This window comes from Lissotriton vulgaris, chromosome 6, assembly GCF_964263255.1.
Source record: "Lissotriton vulgaris chromosome 6, aLisVul1.2, whole genome shotgun sequence".
Classification (NCBI taxonomy): Eukaryota; Metazoa; Chordata; class Amphibia; order Caudata; family Salamandridae; genus Lissotriton; species Lissotriton vulgaris.
The window spans coordinates 1,377,035,120-1,377,052,898 of record NC_141694.1 but is presented as its reverse complement, the minus strand read 5'-3'; the positions used below and the strand labels follow the sequence as shown (position 1 = coordinate 1,377,052,898).

The 17,779-nt window shown below is 43.9% G+C and overlaps 1 protein-coding gene across 1 annotated transcript in view; it reads right to left on the bottom strand.

Annotated features, from left to right (window-relative positions):
* The window catches only part of FANCL (FA complementation group L), a 306,249-nt gene that overhangs the window by 215,223 nt on the left and 73,247 nt on the right, over positions 1–17,779 (bottom strand). The window contains exons 4-5 of the mRNA XM_086927492.1: positions 17,696–17,752; positions 7,728–7,825 (exon numbers count right to left, since the gene is read on the bottom strand). Of these exons, the coding sequence (XP_086783618.1) occupies positions 7,728–7,825; positions 17,696–17,752 (155 nt within the window). The remainder of the gene's footprint in view (positions 1–7,727; positions 7,826–17,695; positions 17,753–17,779) is intronic.

The following is a 17,779-nucleotide window of genomic DNA, read 5'->3' as shown; positions in this document are numbered from 1 at the left end:
AAGGCTATAGATCACACATCCACAACGCATTGACAGACTACTTTACCTTTAATACAGAAATAGCCTCCTCCCCAGAAATATTATGGAGGGCCATGAAATCCACCATTCGTGGAGCAGACATAAGTTATTGTGTGGCGGAACGCAAACATCGGAAACATAGTTTATTACAATTAGAAGCACGTCTTCTAACACTCGAAAGACAGGGAAAAGAGGGTGGAGCACATATGGAGCGAAGTCAACAACGTCTGCCCCAGCAACAATACTAGGGCAAATTAATGGAAGAGGCACGGTTAGCATCCCAGAGTAGGATCTATCAATGGGTGGACAAATCCGGGAAATTATTATACTGCCTGTGCCGGCAGGCCACAACCCCAACACTTCCCCCTGTGATCTGTGACACACAGGGAGAAGTTCTCAAAGACCCTGTGTGAGAAAGTGCCATCTTTCTTGCCTTGGTTTGCCCCCACTTTTTTCTGAATTGCTGATGTGCTTTGACTGAGTGTGCCCTGGGCTCCTGCCAACCAGGTACCCAGGGCCTGTGTTCCTTCCCTAAAAACTGTATTGAAACAAAACCCAATTGGCATCTCTGGCTACCTGTCAGCCCAGAGTAAATGATACCCTAGGTACCCAGGCATGGTGAGCAGAGAAGACCCCTAAGGGCTGCAGCACTTATTGTGCCATTCTTAGGGGCCCTGTACCTGGGTACCCATCCACTGCCTTTGGCAGGATGAGTGCCTAGGTACAGAACTAAACAAAGAGTCGACAAGGCACACATCCCTGTATTCCATGCCCACAATCCCACTGACCAGGCATACATCAGTCATCCCTCTAGCTGGGTACCCAATGCCAGTGGTGTGGGCCCAGGTGCATGAGCCCTGTGCCCCTACAGTACCTAGGGCCATTACTGGGCACTGTAAGTGCAGTGATGCCATTTAGAGTATATGGTGCTGGGAGGTTGTCATTACGAACTCCACAGTACCATAATGGCTACACTGAAGACTGACAAGATTGGTACCAAACTTCTCAGCACATTAAACCCGCACTGATGCCAGTGTGAGATTTAATGTAAAATGCACCAGAGGGCATCTTAGAGATGCCCCCTGAAAACCTAACTTACAATCCACGTCTGGCTGAGTGGCTGCAGAGGCTGTCACACAACAGATATGTTGCTGGAACAATGGGTAGGAGAGCCCCCGCTGCACCAATGCACATCCTGGGCGAGGTGCTAGGTCTCCTCCCCCAGCATGGGCAGGGGGAAGCTTCAAAGGCATGCCGCCTCTGTGAGCTTTTCCAGACCATTTGCTGTACCCAGCAACTAGCCCCCTCCAGTCCAGCCCCCCACTCAGGCGGGAAAAACTACGTCAGGAAGGGGGGTGTGCCAGCCTGTGCCAACCCCACCCCTCAGGTGGGGGAGACAAGGTGAAGAACGACCCCGAGCTCCGGCCATCTTGAAGATGGGGAGCCATGCCCAATCACAGCTAGGCTCCTGCCCACCGACCAGAGGAGAGGAGCAGGCTAGGGAGTGTACTCGCCCCAGGGCAGGGACCCATTGGTCCCTGTCCTTGCCCTACCTGTAACGCCCCTAAATTCAGTATTTAGGGGCTCCCTGAACCTTCCTTCCTCAGAACCAGATACGAAATGAAGAAAGAAGATCAAGAAGAAGAAGATCCGCCGTGCAGCTGCTAACAACAGGACAACAAAAACTGACTTGGTCCCAGCCTTACCGGCCTGTCGATCCTGGAACCTGCTCCTGCTTAATCCCGGCGACTCCTGCGGACAGCAACCTTGGGCACCCGGAGGACCTGCCTGCCTTGACCTTCTTGAAGACTGGAACTCCCATCAGCAGAGGCTCTGCTGCAACAACCCAACTGGTGCCAACCAGGAAGCTCCGGACCATCCCACTCTGCACCCGCCGAGCCCGGGCTGGGCCCAACAGAACCAAGACCACGAGCTTCCAACTCCCTGGCCAGCAAACCTTGTCTGAGGTCGCTGGGATCTTATATGGTCTGCTAGTGGTTGGCACATGTGTACAATGATTGGTGGTTGTATCTGGTGTTTCTATTGAGTTAGGGTTAATGTCCTCATTGGTTGGGTATTTGAGGGTTCTGATTGGTTTCGGAGTCTGTGATTCAATCATTGTAGGGTTGGGACTAGGGCTAGAGTTAGGATTTCTATTGGAAGTAGGGACTAGGGCTTCCTATGTTATTGGTTGTTGGGAGTAGGGTGGGACTAGGGCTAGGGTTAGACCTTTAATTGGAAGTAGCTATTTAGGGCTTCTGGTGTGATTGGTTGTTGGAATAGTTGTGGGACTAGGAGTAGGGTTAGGCTTTCTATTGGAAGTAGGGACTAGGGCTACCTGTACATTTGGCTGCTTGGACTTGGGTTGGGACTAGTGGTAGGGCTAAGGCCTTTATTGGACGTAGAGATCAGGGTTTTTGAATTGATTGGGTGCTTGGACTAGGGCTAAGATTGGCTGTAAGGTCCTGGTCTCCTATTAGTTCTAGATTTTTAGTGCCAGTGTTGTGATTGGTTAGTGTTACGGCTAGGGTTCCCATTGGCTGAAGGGGTCACCTGATTACTAGGGCTATAAAAAAGGCCAGGCTTAGGGCGTCTCGGCTAAGAGCGGAGAGGACAAGGGTAGTTGCCTGTTTGAGCCGGTTCGAGACTGGTCGGGACTAGCGCCAGTAATGCTGCCCTTTTTCTCATTTAGCAATACCCAACCCACACCATCCACATCCACAAACAGAGCAACACACTCACACCAAATGTACACCACGCACAACACTATACACAGATTAATGGACCAACATGCACCGCCAACCCAACCAAATCTACACACCCTACTATCCCAACTACCACACATATCCACCATCACCCACAAACAGTACACAACTCTATCCTATACCACTAACCAATACACTCATCACTAACACAACGCCAATCAACACCATACATAACTGCATCCCTTTCAGACACTCTCCCTGCAGTAATTACACCTAACAGACCACCTTTTATCACTAATAAACATATAATGATCCTTCCATCAGTTGTCCAACAAACACCCTCCTCTCCCTTCTACCATAATAACACTAACACACAACACACACTGCACACCACCACACTTTGTAACTCTTGAAAAAAAACTGTCTAAGATAAACACTCTTACCTCTACTTCATTCCCACCTACACACAACATACACTCCAGTCATAAACACATCACCGCCCCCTCTAAGGCTCAACCTTCTCTCACAAATACTACACAACCAAATCCAGTGCATGAAACATATACATCAGCACCCCTTTTCACTACACCTCAAAAGCAAAACATATCACACACACCAGCACAACAAGATCTTCAGAGCACAACACCTCATAATACTTACCATCACAAAATACATACATATACCCACCTTTCAAAGCACACAAAGGAACAAACTCCAATGCCAAGCTTTCACTCTTCCACCACACCTAACACAGATACAGCACCTCTTCTAACTGACTCTCATCCATTGGACTTTTTAGAACATTACGACATGACCCACATGCTGCACCACCTCCCCTGACTCATACAACTTCCGCCTTAAACACACGCAAATGTTACACCACAGAAGCAACACAGCACTCCAACTCACTCTCAAACACCATCTCCAACATATACACACCCATCAAAATGTCTTCTTAGCATGCTGGATGAGGAACACAATACAGAACAGCTACACAATTGCTATGCTAATACAGCTAATACTAGCACTAAAAACACACCTGCTACACACCCACACAATACTGATCACTCTTCTACAAAACAAAGTTCCACTATCACCAAAAGCCACTCTCTACACTGTCCACTAATAAATGCTTGATCCCTCTCTAAAAACAAGCATCACATCCACGACCTTCTCACCGATGCAGAACCAGACATACTATTAATAACCGAATCATGGTTGGGAGAGATTTTGGCTCCAGTCCTGCATGAAGCCATCGCTCTAGGCTATCAAATAATCGCCCAAAATCGTATAGCCAAAAAAAGAGGTGGTCTAGCTGTTGTATTCAGGCAAACAATACATATCACTAAAGTTGACAACATCTCCATGAAGAATTGTGAGGCTCTTCTAACAAGATACAATCCTACACCGTCGTCCACCTGTAACTTCCTGCTCCTTTACAGACCTCCACCTAGCAAGGCAACATTCCCAGACGCACTTCTAGACACAGTTTCATACCTGATAACAATACACTCCAACCTTGGGTGACCTTAACATTTGATTTGATAAACCCAATAGGACCCTTCCAAAAACAATCACCGGCCTAGACGAATTGAACCTGCATCAGATTGTCCACAATCCGACACACACCGCTGGACATATCCTAGATGTCATTTTTGCTAATACTGAACTAGTAACCTTTCAAACTATAACTCCAGTCACATGGTCAGACCATCACTTGCTTGCTTTCCAACATAAAACAACACTAAGCGACACACCTAAAACTACCTTACATCCATCCACCTATCGGCCGTGGAACAAACTCAATTTGGAACACTTGGAAACACAACTAACATCCAGTATAAATCTGGAAACCATAAATTCTGTTCAGAATCTATATGAGTGGCTACAGGAAGCTTGTGACACTCAAAACCACACAACAGAACAAAAGTAAAAAAGCGCCTTGGAGAAACATAGAAATAAAAGACATAAAACATCAAATTAGAAAGCTGCAACGTACCTGGCTCAAAACAAATGCCAAACAAGACAAACTTCACCTACAGAAAATTAACAGATTATATAAGTCGGCTATCAAAAAAGCTAAGAAAATGTACTATTCAGACAGAATTCAAAACGCTAAATGTGCAAATAAAGAATTCTATAAAATACTCAATGAATTTCGAAAACCAAATTGCCTAGAAGGAACTCATCCTGTTACTCAAGATTTCACAGACAAACTGGCAAAACATTACACGGACAAAGCAGACACGTTGGACTAATACTTAAAACAGAAACAAAGCACCAGCACTAACCCTAGTACAAAACAACTATCCAAGAATGCTCTAATCAAGCCTCTCCGTTCCTTCCAACACATCTCACACGATAAACTTATGGACATGGTCAAAGCAAGCAGGCCTGCCGGCAGCCCTTCTGACCACTGTCCACCACAAACTTTCAAGACCATTCTTTTAACAACCTCTGCTGCCATTCCAGTAAGAAGAATCATCAACGATTCCTTAACTACTGGAACATTTCCAGAAGAACTCAAAAAGTCATACATACGCCCTTTACTGAAGAAAACAAACTTGGACCCCCTGAATCCTGACAACTACAGACCCATTACAAATGGACCTTTCCTGGGCAAACTGATAGAAAGAGAAGCATTCGCCCAGATGTCTCAATTCATTGAAGAGAAGGACATACTTTCAGATTTCCAAACAGGATTCCGTCCGGGAAGAGGCTCTGAATCTGCCCCCGTGCCATCTGGGATGACCTAAAGAATACAGTTGACCACAACGGGGTTTCTGCGCTACTCCTCTTGGACCTCTCAGCTGCCTTTGACACGGTTGACCCTGACACTCTGAAACAAAGACTTTATGAAGCCGACATAGAGGGAACTGCTCTAGACTGGATCGCGTCCTACCTTCGAAACAGAACTTATGTCATCCATACTCCACCTTTCTCGTACAAACCGTACTCAACAAAAGCAGGGATACCTAAAGGTTCTATCATCTGGCCCATGCTTTTCAACATCTAGATGAAGTCTTTACCAGTCCTCATCAATAAATTTCACCTCACGTGCTACAACTATGCAGATGACACGCAGATACTCCTTCAACTGGAATGCCCCAAACACATTGGAAAATAGCCAATTTTCAGCTGTCTCAGAGCCGTGGATAAGTGGATGACTTGGAGCCAAATTGAATGCTTCAAAAACTGAAATACTCACGTGTGACAACTGGAAAAATTACAACCCGCTTGCCGCATGGCCTGATGAACTGGGATCACTGCCCAAAGTATCAAAGGAAGTAAGAAACCTCGGAATGACCATGGACTCCAAGCTGTCGATGAATGCCTAAGTGGATAAACTAGCAAGATCAAGCTTTTCTACTATAAAAACGCTGCAACTGATTTTCCCTCATTGAGGATTTCCACACAAGGTTCAAGCTACCATCTCCCTTGTTCTATCCAAACTCGATTATGCCAATAGCCTCTACCATGGATCACCTTTAACGACCATGAAAAGACTACAACGGATTCAGAACTCGGCTGCCAGACTACTCTTGCATACCAAGCCACGAGACCACATCTTCCCTGTCTTGAAAGCCCTGCATTGGTTACCGGTTGCCAGAAGATCCACGTTCAAGCTGCTTATTATTATTATTATAAATATTCTCTATTATTCAAAACACATGGTGTCTTTTTGTGGTGTTTTCATTTTGTTACTGTGTGCATGTGTGTACTTTACACATTGCCTCCTTAGATAAGCCTGACTGTTGTGTGCCGAGCTACCAAAGGGCGAACACAGGGTATCCTTTAGTGTGTATCTAGCTTACCCTGACTAGGACTGTGGTCCCTACGTTGACAGGGTGCAAATCTCTTCCAGCTAGAGACCCAATTTCTAACAATGGTAAAATAGCAGGAAAGGCTAGAAGAAACAGGGTATAGGTCCGAGTTCGTTTGCAGCAGCGTGACCACTATTTCTGTCACCACGCACAACCTTTTGGGCACCAATGATTATTTTGAGGATGTTTGTGAACCCTCGGTGTCTTCCAACTGTAACTGAAAATGCCTTCCACTGCCCGCTGCTGACTACTGTTTACTATTATTGTATTTTATTTTACTGCTGTAGTGGTACTACTGTGTCAACTTGCCTGCAGTCGATTTTACGTGCATTTGTGTTGGTGTTTACTTCAAGGTGCGCTTTTAGGAGTGATCGCTTGAACTGTTATGCCTAAGTCCTTCCAAGCAGAAATTCTTTCATACATATAAGTCAGATTTCAATCGTGAAGAAGCAAGATGGAAATATGTGCATTTTTATAAATGAGCGGTTTGTGATATGGCATAACAATTCTTTACTCTCTGCATTACACACAGCTCCTTACCCACTTTTTATGGGAAATTGTGATGAAAAACCTACTTTTTTGCTACCATTTTTTGACAATTGTCTTGGGAAAGCTGGACTCCAACACCCTTGCAGGGACAAGCACTTGCCTGGCACACCATAAAAGCACTGAGATATGTTATTCAACACCTTTGGATTTTTAGCCAATTTATATAGAAATTATACAGTGAAATACCCTATTTGGCCTTGTATTTCAAAATGTTCTTGCACGATAGAACCCCGCCTAAATCCTCTTTTAGAGTGTCAGCCTTGTTCCCTTGTTCCGATTCCAGGTACATATGTACGTTCCACCTCTTTCACAGTTCACCAGCTGCCACTGGTTAAAAATATTTCCCAATCTCCCCAAACATCCCTAAACCAGGAGACTGTCCAGACACATTGATTTTAGAACTTGAATTGAAATACGACTGTCCACTGGAAATAAAACCGCATATAAACATATGCTTCACTTGCGAGGATCGACACATTTGTACTTACCAACTTGTGCTTACTGACTAGGAAAACAGTTAGAAGATGCAAAGTTATTTTAAGTAATTTCCTGGGGCCCAAAAATATACATCAGTTAACAATGGTCATTGTTCACTTGACAAAAAGGCAAAAAAGAAAGCTGGTAAACATACTTATCCCAGCCCAAGACTTCTATTTCGCTCACTAGACTGGAATAATATTGTGGCGGTGGAGGTGTGTGTAATTCATGTGTGTTCTTTAAAGCAGCATCCTGTAAAATAAAAAAAAAAATAAAAAAATTAGTAACATTTCTGAATGAATTACGTTTTTCTGCATTTTCTGAAAACAGAATAGTACTCGACTTAAATATTACTGGTCAATTACTGATTTTTACCATAAGCGCATAACAGGACAACAAATGAAATACACTTACTGTGGACTCAATAGTCGAAGCCAGGGTCTTAAAAAGGAGCACATTTCTTGGTGGGCTCTCTCCTGGGCGTGACTCTCGCTCCCGGTCGGTGGCAGGAAGCTACAGCTGATCAGAGTGGGATGAGCTTGGGTACAGTGCTTGGTGGCCATTTCTCCAGTCTGTGGTAGGTTCCCACCTCCAACCTCTGGACATGGCGCTCTATTCCAACTAGTTCTGCTCTTGTGCTGGTAGAATCCTGGGGCACGCTGTGCATATATCCAGGCGGAAAGGCAGTTTAAGGTGATGGAGACTACAAAGAACTTAGTGATGGGGCTAGAAACAACTTAAAAGAAATCCGCCTTTCAGATGCATTGAGAATTCTAGCTTGAGAAGTAAGGGGTAGATCTAACCTTACATTATAGCCCAATCCAATAAAATCTCCGTTTCTGGGACTCCACGTGCATTTATCCAAACCAAGATGGGTGTTCGCAATTTGCTTTGAGATCATTTCCTGTCTTTATATAGTACTAGCAGCCTGTCCCGACGTTGTCCGGGTATGAATTGCTGCCGGCCAGTAGTATATTGTTTTGTAGGATTTCGTTTTGATAGCATTTCTTATCTGTGACAGGCCTGTGAAACGCTCCGATTCACAGTGCACTGCTGATGCACTTAAGAGTGCGCGTTCAGTAGTGTGTGAACTCGAGTTTCTCTACTTTATTTTTCCTTGCAATATTATATAGCGCGAACTCGACAACATGGCATGAGCACAATTTACATTACAGAAGACCACATTCATTTGTGGTTGGCACGGGAAGACAAAGCGATTTGCCTGGAATCACAGGATGTTGAGCTGGTGCCGAGATTCGAAAGTCGCTCCCCAGCTCTAAAGTTCGCAATTCTGGAACTTGTGGCAGGATGTGTGTCTAAAAGTGTATGTCGGTGCTGGCCATCAATGAGAGACACCTGTGCATTTTTAAAATCGGTGGTGAAAAAATATGAGTATGTTGCTGGAGATGTGGGCCGCCGTGCCACCAATGTACTTACCGGGGGAGGGTAAACACCCATTATTCCGCAACTTTCTTTCCGCATACCATCACTCCGCATACTTTCATTACGAAAGTACCATGACTCCGCAATGCCATTAAAACGCATGCCATTACATTTTATATGCTTTTACCACGCATACATTTACAATGAAATTCGTTGTAAATGCATGAATGGTAAAAGCATGTTTTTTAAAAATGTTTGGATAAGGTAAGTATGGGTATAGGGGTATATGTTTTGGGGTACTGAGGTATATGTTTTGGGGTGTTTGGGTATTTTAAGGATTCAGATATAGTTTTGGGTTATGGGGGACAGGGGTAGTTTTAGGGTTTAGGTATGGGTTTTGGGGTACAGGGGTATTTTTTAGGGTTCAGGGCTAGGTTTGGGTTTTGGGGTATAGGGGCATTTTTAGGGTTCAGGGGTAGGTTTGGGTTTTGGGGTACAGGGTTATTTTAATGGTTCAGGGCTAGGTTTGGGTTTTGGGGTACAGGGGTATTTTAGGGTTCAGGGGTAGGTTTGGGTTTTGGGGTACAGGGTTATTTTTATGGTTCAGGGCTAGGTTTGGGTTTTGGGGTACAGGGGTATTTTTAGGGTTCAGGGGTAGGTTTGGGTTTTGGGGTACAGGGGTATTTTAAGGGGTCAGGGTTAGGTTTGGGTTACAGGAGTATTTTAGGGTTCAGGGGTAGGTCTGGGTTTTGAAGTACAGGGGTATTTTTAGGGTTCAGGGCTAGGTTTGGGTTTTGGGGTACAGGGGTATTTTTAGGGTTCAGGGGTAGGTTTGGGTTTTGAGGTACAGGAGTATTTATAGGGTTAAGATGGGTTAGTGTTTAAGGGTGGTGGGGTATATTAAGGAGTAAGGGTGGGTTATGATTATGGGGTGCAGGGGTATATAAAGGGAGCAGGGTGGACACACGAAGCTGGAATGTACAGAACCTGGGAAGTAAAAACAATGAAATATTGGGCACAACGCTCGTTTTTTTTTCTCCGTAATCCCGCGCCCCGCACACGCCCACAGCACACGATATGAGACATGGCATGAAGGGTGGAACGTACCACACGCCCCCAGCCTTTGTCACGCCCCCCAGCACACGCCCACAGCACAATGCAGACACGCCCACAAGGGACTACTTTGCTGGCACGGTTCTTTTACCTTTTAAATGTATATGGTGGGCATCTGCATAGCCTATGTCCTTCTGCTGCAACTGCCCTTTCCAACGCTGTATTGGGTGTTGTGATTGATGCTGTGGTTCCTGAGATTACACACCTCAAAGGTTTGGGCTCTCTCTTTATTATATTAGTATAGATATAGATATAATGGATCCAGTTCTTCAGAGGGGTGCATCAAAACACATTCAAAGTCCATTGTTTATCACATTCAGCCAAATATTTCTATCAACCGGTTTCTGCATAGAGTCGTGCATGGTCCTTTCATATGCAGTCTGGTTACTATAGCACTTTGCAGTTCTCCTGCTACGCTCCATCCCTTTTCTATTTTCTGAGGACCTAGGTTGTTTTATATGCCCTTGGCTTTTACCTCCGACTCTTAAAGAGAAACCTGTGACCTTTCCACAGGTTAAACATCTGTGCACAGTGGGAGCAAGGCTACTGGAAGAGATCGCCCTTTTATTTCATAGTCAAGGCATACTAAAGAGTAGCAACCAGTACCTGCGGCCCTAGGCAGGTTTGCATTAGCAATGGACCAATCACAGGATCAGGCTCAAAAACTTGAAGCAACAAATCAAAGAACTGCCATAATTAAAAGGTTACTAGAGCAAGTACTACATTGTTAACACGTGGTTGCTGTTTTAGTAATAATGAACAAAAGAGGTGCACGTGCCGCTATTTACTTCACCTAAACTATTTTCTCAAAACATCTGAACTGAAACACCATGTTTCGTGTGTATTAGCACTTCTTTTATTTGTTTTATATTCGCCAATTTGGTATATCAATTTGCCAAATTTACATTTTTTAAGACCTTATGTACACAAAGAAAAACAACATTCATATTTACAATAACAAAAAATGCATTTCAAATATACAATTCAAAAAAGTCAATCATTCAAGCCACCATTCATTCATCTAACATATCACAACAAAACAATATACTTTTTAAATGAGTACTGGAATAAAAATATTCACAATTAAGCCATCTGCAGTTAATATTCTCAGAGGGGATCTATTTTTACAATTATTGAAACCCTTTTTCTATTTTTTGGCTTTTTTGAAAGGTCTACGCGTTTCAAACTCGTATTATTTAGGAGTTCTCATCAGGACCGTTGTCTGTAAAGAAAGAAAGAAAACTTTCTTTAGGTCATGCATTATTGCTGGGAAGGGCTGCCTTGTCCATTACTACAAACCTTCTTATCTTACCTCTTTCAAGTCAGAATGTGGACGGAATTGTGATGTCCCCGACGTGTACAAAATATCTGGGAAAAGAATCATACAAGGACATCTCCATTGCCAAGGTACGGAATGCTCGATACACGCTAAAAGCGCCAGGATGCCCTTTGGGTGACAGTCGCGCTATATAAGTATGCCTACATACATACATACGCTAGGTCCTTGACTGGCTGGCAGGCTTTCATCCATTAGAACCGAAAAATCATTTATACCCGGTTTTTGTTGATTTGTTTTAGGCGGAGGCACACGAAACCCGGACACAGACGCCTGTGCTCTCCCCCTAGGTAAGATACGTTCGAGCCTTGAGAGTCACCTTTTTAAACAAAGTCCCACACAATCGGTAACCTTAGATTTCTCCCTTCTTACAGGGGGTGGAGAGGCAGGGAATGTTGCAAGTTAATACAACACTGACAAATAATACGTTCTGGGGTTTAAGGTCTAATCCTTATGCCCTTTTTTTCCCTTTTAAGTCTATAGTTTAGAAAGTCTCCCTTGCTCTGTTCTGTCCTTCCTGGTCCAGTTTCGATACAGGAGGTGGAGACGGCATTATGCAGAATGGCTACAGCCTATTCAGGTGTCAGCGACAACTCCTTCCACCACTCTCAGCCCAGGATGGCCAATCAGCATAGGCAGGGCACACCTCAGCTTCCTCTGTGTGAGTGTGTGAAGCGAATACACAAACAGCCCCTGCTTGTGTGAATACACAAGCAGGCAGAAGCACACAGAATGGTTGAAAAAGAAAATGCCCACTTTCTAAAAGTGGCATTTTCAAACACACAATTTTAAAACCACCTTTACTAAAAGGTGTTTATTAAATTCTGAATTCAGAGAGCCTAAACTCCAAATCTCTAGCTGGTCCCAATTGAAAGTTACACTTGTAAAATGTTACAATACATCTCCAATGATAGCCTACGGGAGGGCTAGGCCTTGCAATAGTGGAAAACGAGTAATACAGTATTTCACTATCAGGACATGTAAAACATACCAGCACATGTCCTATCTTTCACATACACTGCACCCTGCCCAAGGGGATAACTTGTGCCTACCTTAGGGGTGACTTACAAGAAAGAAAAGGTTGGATTTTGATACATTGCTTCCCTTTACAGTCCAGATTGGACGAAACACTTCTCCTGCGCGCAGCAGAACTAACGCATCGCCTCCCCAGAGGCTCAGGAACCGATGCATCACTGTGTTTTCTGACACTTCCCTCCTCTGCAGCAGTTTTCCTTGTGAATTTTGACACATCTAAAGGTACTATGTGTAAAATCACCACATTCATAGTTTCCTATGGCCAGAATTGCGAAAACTTTTTAAAAGTGATATTTTGAGTTGTGTATAATGGATTTTTGCAGTTTGGGTCTTGTTTGATTTAGATAAAGATTGTATATTTCTCTAAACTGGTGTGGTTCCCATTTGTAGTGTTTTCACTGTAACACTGTGTGTGTTGGGTACAAATACTTCACACAATGCCTCCGAGACAAGCCTGACTGTTTGTGCTGAGCTACCAAGGGGGTGAGCAGGGGTTTTCTTGGGTGTATAATCCCCTTATCCTGACTTGAAGAAATAGTTCCTACTTGGACTGGGTATAGACTTGCCAACTAGAGACCCCCATTTCTAACAGGTGTCATTAGTTCTCTTACGGCTATTGCATATGGAAGGGCTGGTCGGGAGACAAAGTCAGACCTGTGAGAGACCCTCGCAGAGTGGTCTTAGATTCCCCCCCTCCCCACTTGGTTCTACGACATCAAGGAACACAATGGTGTATTGCAAATCTTTCTTATATGCTACCATAGTGCATCAAAAATGGCAAGTAATTTTTATTTGCGCCTTGGAAAAGCCTGGTAAAAAAAACACGAAAATAGCTAACAATCTACATAAGCTATTGGCTTGGCTGAAAGTAAAATTGAAAGAAAACAAATTACTATGATGTGGCCAGCATTGGCCGCATGATATAGCTTTTTGCTTATATTAGCTGGCGAGTCGGGTGTGGGGGAAAAGTACTATGACATGGTCAACAGTGTCTGCATCACATTTTTTTTTATGGCAGATGGGGCAAGCAAAGAAACCGGAGGGGTAGGGGAAACCAACAACCGCTGGGGGAAGCAACAATAAGTGGGAGGGACCATATATAGCATGAAACATTTTTGGAAAAAACAGCTAGGACGTGGCCGAGTCATACCGTTTTTTGTTAAATGCAAGTTGTTGGGGGTAAGCAAGAGACAGTTTGGTAAGCTAGGGAAAGTAATGGCAATGAGAGAGAGGAAGGAATTGGTGCACAACATGATTTCTTTTTAAAAAACCATTACGATGCAGGAACATAGAGGAGGGGGACAAGCAACAAGACGGGCAGGGTGAGGAGGGCGGGAGGGGACAAGCAACAAGACACAGTGTGAGGAGTGTAAGCAACAAGAGGGACAGGGGATAGAGGCAAGGAAGAACATGGAGGTAGGAGTCAAGCAAAAACATGGATGGCACAGGAGAGATCAAGCAACAAAATGGAGGGCGGGATGGGTCAAGCAACAACATTGAGGAGGACAAAAGCACACAGGTTAGAATGCGACAAAAAGCGGTTTAAAGAGAAACACATAAGGGAGACTCTTATGGAGTGCTTCATCAAAAATATAGAAGTAGCTCAGAAAGCACAAGCTTTGGGAGAACACCAGTTTTTGGGCCGTGACCCAGGGGAGGGCCAAACACAAGAAGAGGAAGTGAAGCTGGCATGCGCTGACAAAAGAGAAGCAAGCAAATGGTAGTATGATGAAGCCAACCAATGGTAAGCAATGGGCGAGCTCTAAGCCCACTGTATGCTAACAAAATGCCTTACAAGTGACAGTGAATATGTTTCAAGTGAGACCTCAAACCTAACAGAATGCTAAATTACTGTCTGCATATCTGAAAAAGGCATCCACTCCATGTATACTCTAGATGTCTGGGTTGTGTGCTACCATCTCTCTGTCACAAGTCTAAGTCCATTGGTGGATTGCGCTTTCATTCTTCAAAGTATTCCCTCAGCATAACACTCTCCTCTCTAACTACAAGGTAGAACGCGGATTACGAACACTATTTTACAATTAGCAAAAATGTGCAAACTGACTTTTTTTATTACTAAAGTTTTGTGTGAGAATGAATCACGCAGCAATGAGAAATCTACTTCCCAAAGCGTCCTATGCCGATTATTATTTATGCTTTTGTTTAAAAATAAAGACATACACATGTTTAAATAGTATGTATGAAGATGCACGGGGTGACATATGCTGTTCATTACCATTGTTGTGTGTGGGGAGGGGCCATGATTGATGAGAGGTGAAGTCTTAAGTGAGCCATGAAGCCACTTTCCCTCAACAATGTTAATATCATATTACATTTACCATCATGACCCACTCGGTATATGCCATGCTGATCGCAACTCCTTTTTCACCTAGAGTCTATGCCATCAAGCAGGGGGTTCCCCAGGGTTTGGCTTTGAGCCCATCCCGGTTTAATTTGTATATATAACCATTGGCAGCGGTGGCTAAAAACAGGGGGTTCACGGTGGTGTCGTACGCAGGCGATACCCAGTTGGTAGTCACTCTCACCGACGATACTACTCGGGATGCCTGCAAGTTTTGCAGCGATCTCGAGGCTGCCACTGGGTGGATGACGGCCAACTATTTACAGCTTAACGCTAGTAAGTCTGAGGTTTTGTTGGTGGGGAGAGACCCAGAGTTGTGGTGTGAACATTGGTGGCCCGCCGCTTTGGGGGTGGCACCCGCCCCTAAACAGGCGGTAGAGAACCTGGGGGTCTGGCTGGACACTGCCCTTAACTTTAGAACTCAAACAAAGAAGGTGGCTGGGACGTGCTTCGGGCTGCTGCGGGGGCTTAAACCCCTTCTGGGCTTCTTTGATCCCTCAGTCAGGCAGGTTGTCGTCCAGGCTCTGATTTTGTCCAGACTGGACTATGCTAGCTCCCTCTACATCGAGGCTAATCAGACCGAGATTCTCAGACTTCAAAGGGTTCAAAACGCATCATCCAGAGCGCTCCTTGGCTTGCCAAGGCATTGGTCTATTTTAAATGCTATTCACCGCCTTCATTGGCTGTCCGTTGCTAGGCGTATTGAATTCAAAGTCCTCTTCATCACCTAGCATTTTGTCAGACCTGCACTCCTTTTACACCCCCTCCTGCCAACTTTGTTCCATGGGACAGAACTTGGCAGTTGTCCCTAGGGTGAGGAGGGCTTGTGCTGGTGGCCGCTCATTTCAGGGGCTGGCTTCTAGACTCTGGAATTCCCTTCCCATCTCCATTCGCAGTTTACTGCTTTATTTGCCCTTTCGTAAAGCTATTAAAACGTTTTTGTTCCCTTCATTCTAAGTTGTTCTGTTGTCTCCAGCAGTACTAATCTGGTTTCAGCACCAGGACGCCCCTTTGCTGGGGCAGCCGTGCGCTTTACAAATTAGCCTAACATAACATAACATATGTAGCGCTTCTAAATAGATTCTTACCCAAAGCAGATCAAAAGAGTGCAGTGAGACAAAATCACAATAACTATGCCTTGTGAGAATGGCCTCTTGTTTTCTCCTGTAAACGAATTCCTGAAGGAAATCTGGGACACAATAGGCATTGTTACCTCGAGAAACTTACACTGTACTGTGGTAATAATATGGCATACGACCTATGTACTAAAGAAATATATGTCTACATCACTGTTTTGAGTATTATTGTTCCAAATAACATACGCCATAGGGACACCTTAATTATTACTCGAGTTGCATAAATATACACACATACTATGTGAACATATAAACACCAGAAGCCTGCCAGGTTTCAAACCGCAAAGAAATTAAACAAAACTCATACTATGCTAACCTACCAAAACACAGGAGTGCATTCCAGAACCAACAGGCCTCATCACAAGTTCACCACAAGTTTAACACGTCAACCTCAAGGCTGCAAAGCCTCCAAGGTAGAGGGCCCAGTATAGATCTCAGTGGAGCAATATACTACCTCAACCTAATTTGAGAAGTTTACTTTGCCCTGGAGTAGCGGTCAGATTTTAGTGCCCTTCCAAAAATGTCCTACCCAGCCTGCTCTGATAGTAGTATATTTACCTCCTGTTCCCATTCCCTGGAATTTGTAAGTATCTAATGACCTTTTCCAATCCAGATGCAAGTATAGTTCCAAAAAGCTCTAGGAGTGGAGGGCTGCCTGGAGAGGAGAAAGACAGCCAGCAGATTTATTGAACCTGACCCTTGAACTTCTATATTAACGATCGAATGCCAGATTAGAGACTAGCAGCCTGATTCATCATTGGGAGGTTTTGCGAGTCTGAAATAGCGAATCATAAGGAATCGCTATTCCAGACTCGCAAACCAGGATTCATGTAGGAATAGCAAAAGTTGTTGCGATTCCTACAGATTCCTTATTTGCCATTAGCAAATTGCTAATCGCAAATAAGGAATAACTCCCCATTCATTCCTATGGGCCAAAAGGCCCATAGGAATGAATGGGGAGTATTCCTTATTTGCGATTAGCAATTAGCTAATCGCAAATAAGATAGCGATTTAAAGGGTGCCAGGGGTGTCCAGAGGACATCCTGTAGCACCCCTTAAATGCTAATTTAAACAGGTGTTGCGCACACACATGTCCAAAGGACATGTGTGTGTGCAACATGCAACTCAGAAAAATGCTTTTAAAAGCATTTTTCTGAGTTTTCGCTATTTACCACAAGGTTTGACCTCGCGGTAAATAGCGGGCCGATATTGCAAATTCGCAAATTTTAAATGGTTGATTAATTGCATTTAAGGAATCTCAAATAGAGATTCCTTAAATGTAATTCCTCGCAAAATAGCGAAATCGCTATTACCGATTTTTGCATTTGGGATGATGAATCCCAAATGCAAAAATAGCGCTCGCAAAGGGCCAGATTCTCAGAATTTGGCCCTTTGCGAGCCGATTTCGGCTTGATGAATCAGGCTATAGATGAAGCGTTTAGCGATTGCGTCATCATTCGACAGAGGGAATGCATTTTATTCATTTTGATAGAGGAAATGTAGCTGAAGATACAATAACAATTTTAAACTAGTACCGGAAACATGGCTTAGAAATTAAGAAGGGTAATTATTAGTGAGAATGAATTAAGCGACTCTTACATCATGAAATATTTTTTTTTATTAATTAAAAAAAAATAATAACCCAAGCCATAAATCATACTGCAAAAACGTATCTATGGAAAACACCTCCAGTGATTATTGTTCGCCCATACTCTCGACTAAAAATCCTTTATAAACACTTTCTTATTTTTACTTACCAAAATAGTCTTTAACTCCAGCATAAAGCTAGCCAAATCTGTGCTGTGCTGCAGTCTCTGTGAAGATTAAGATTTTGAGTCAAC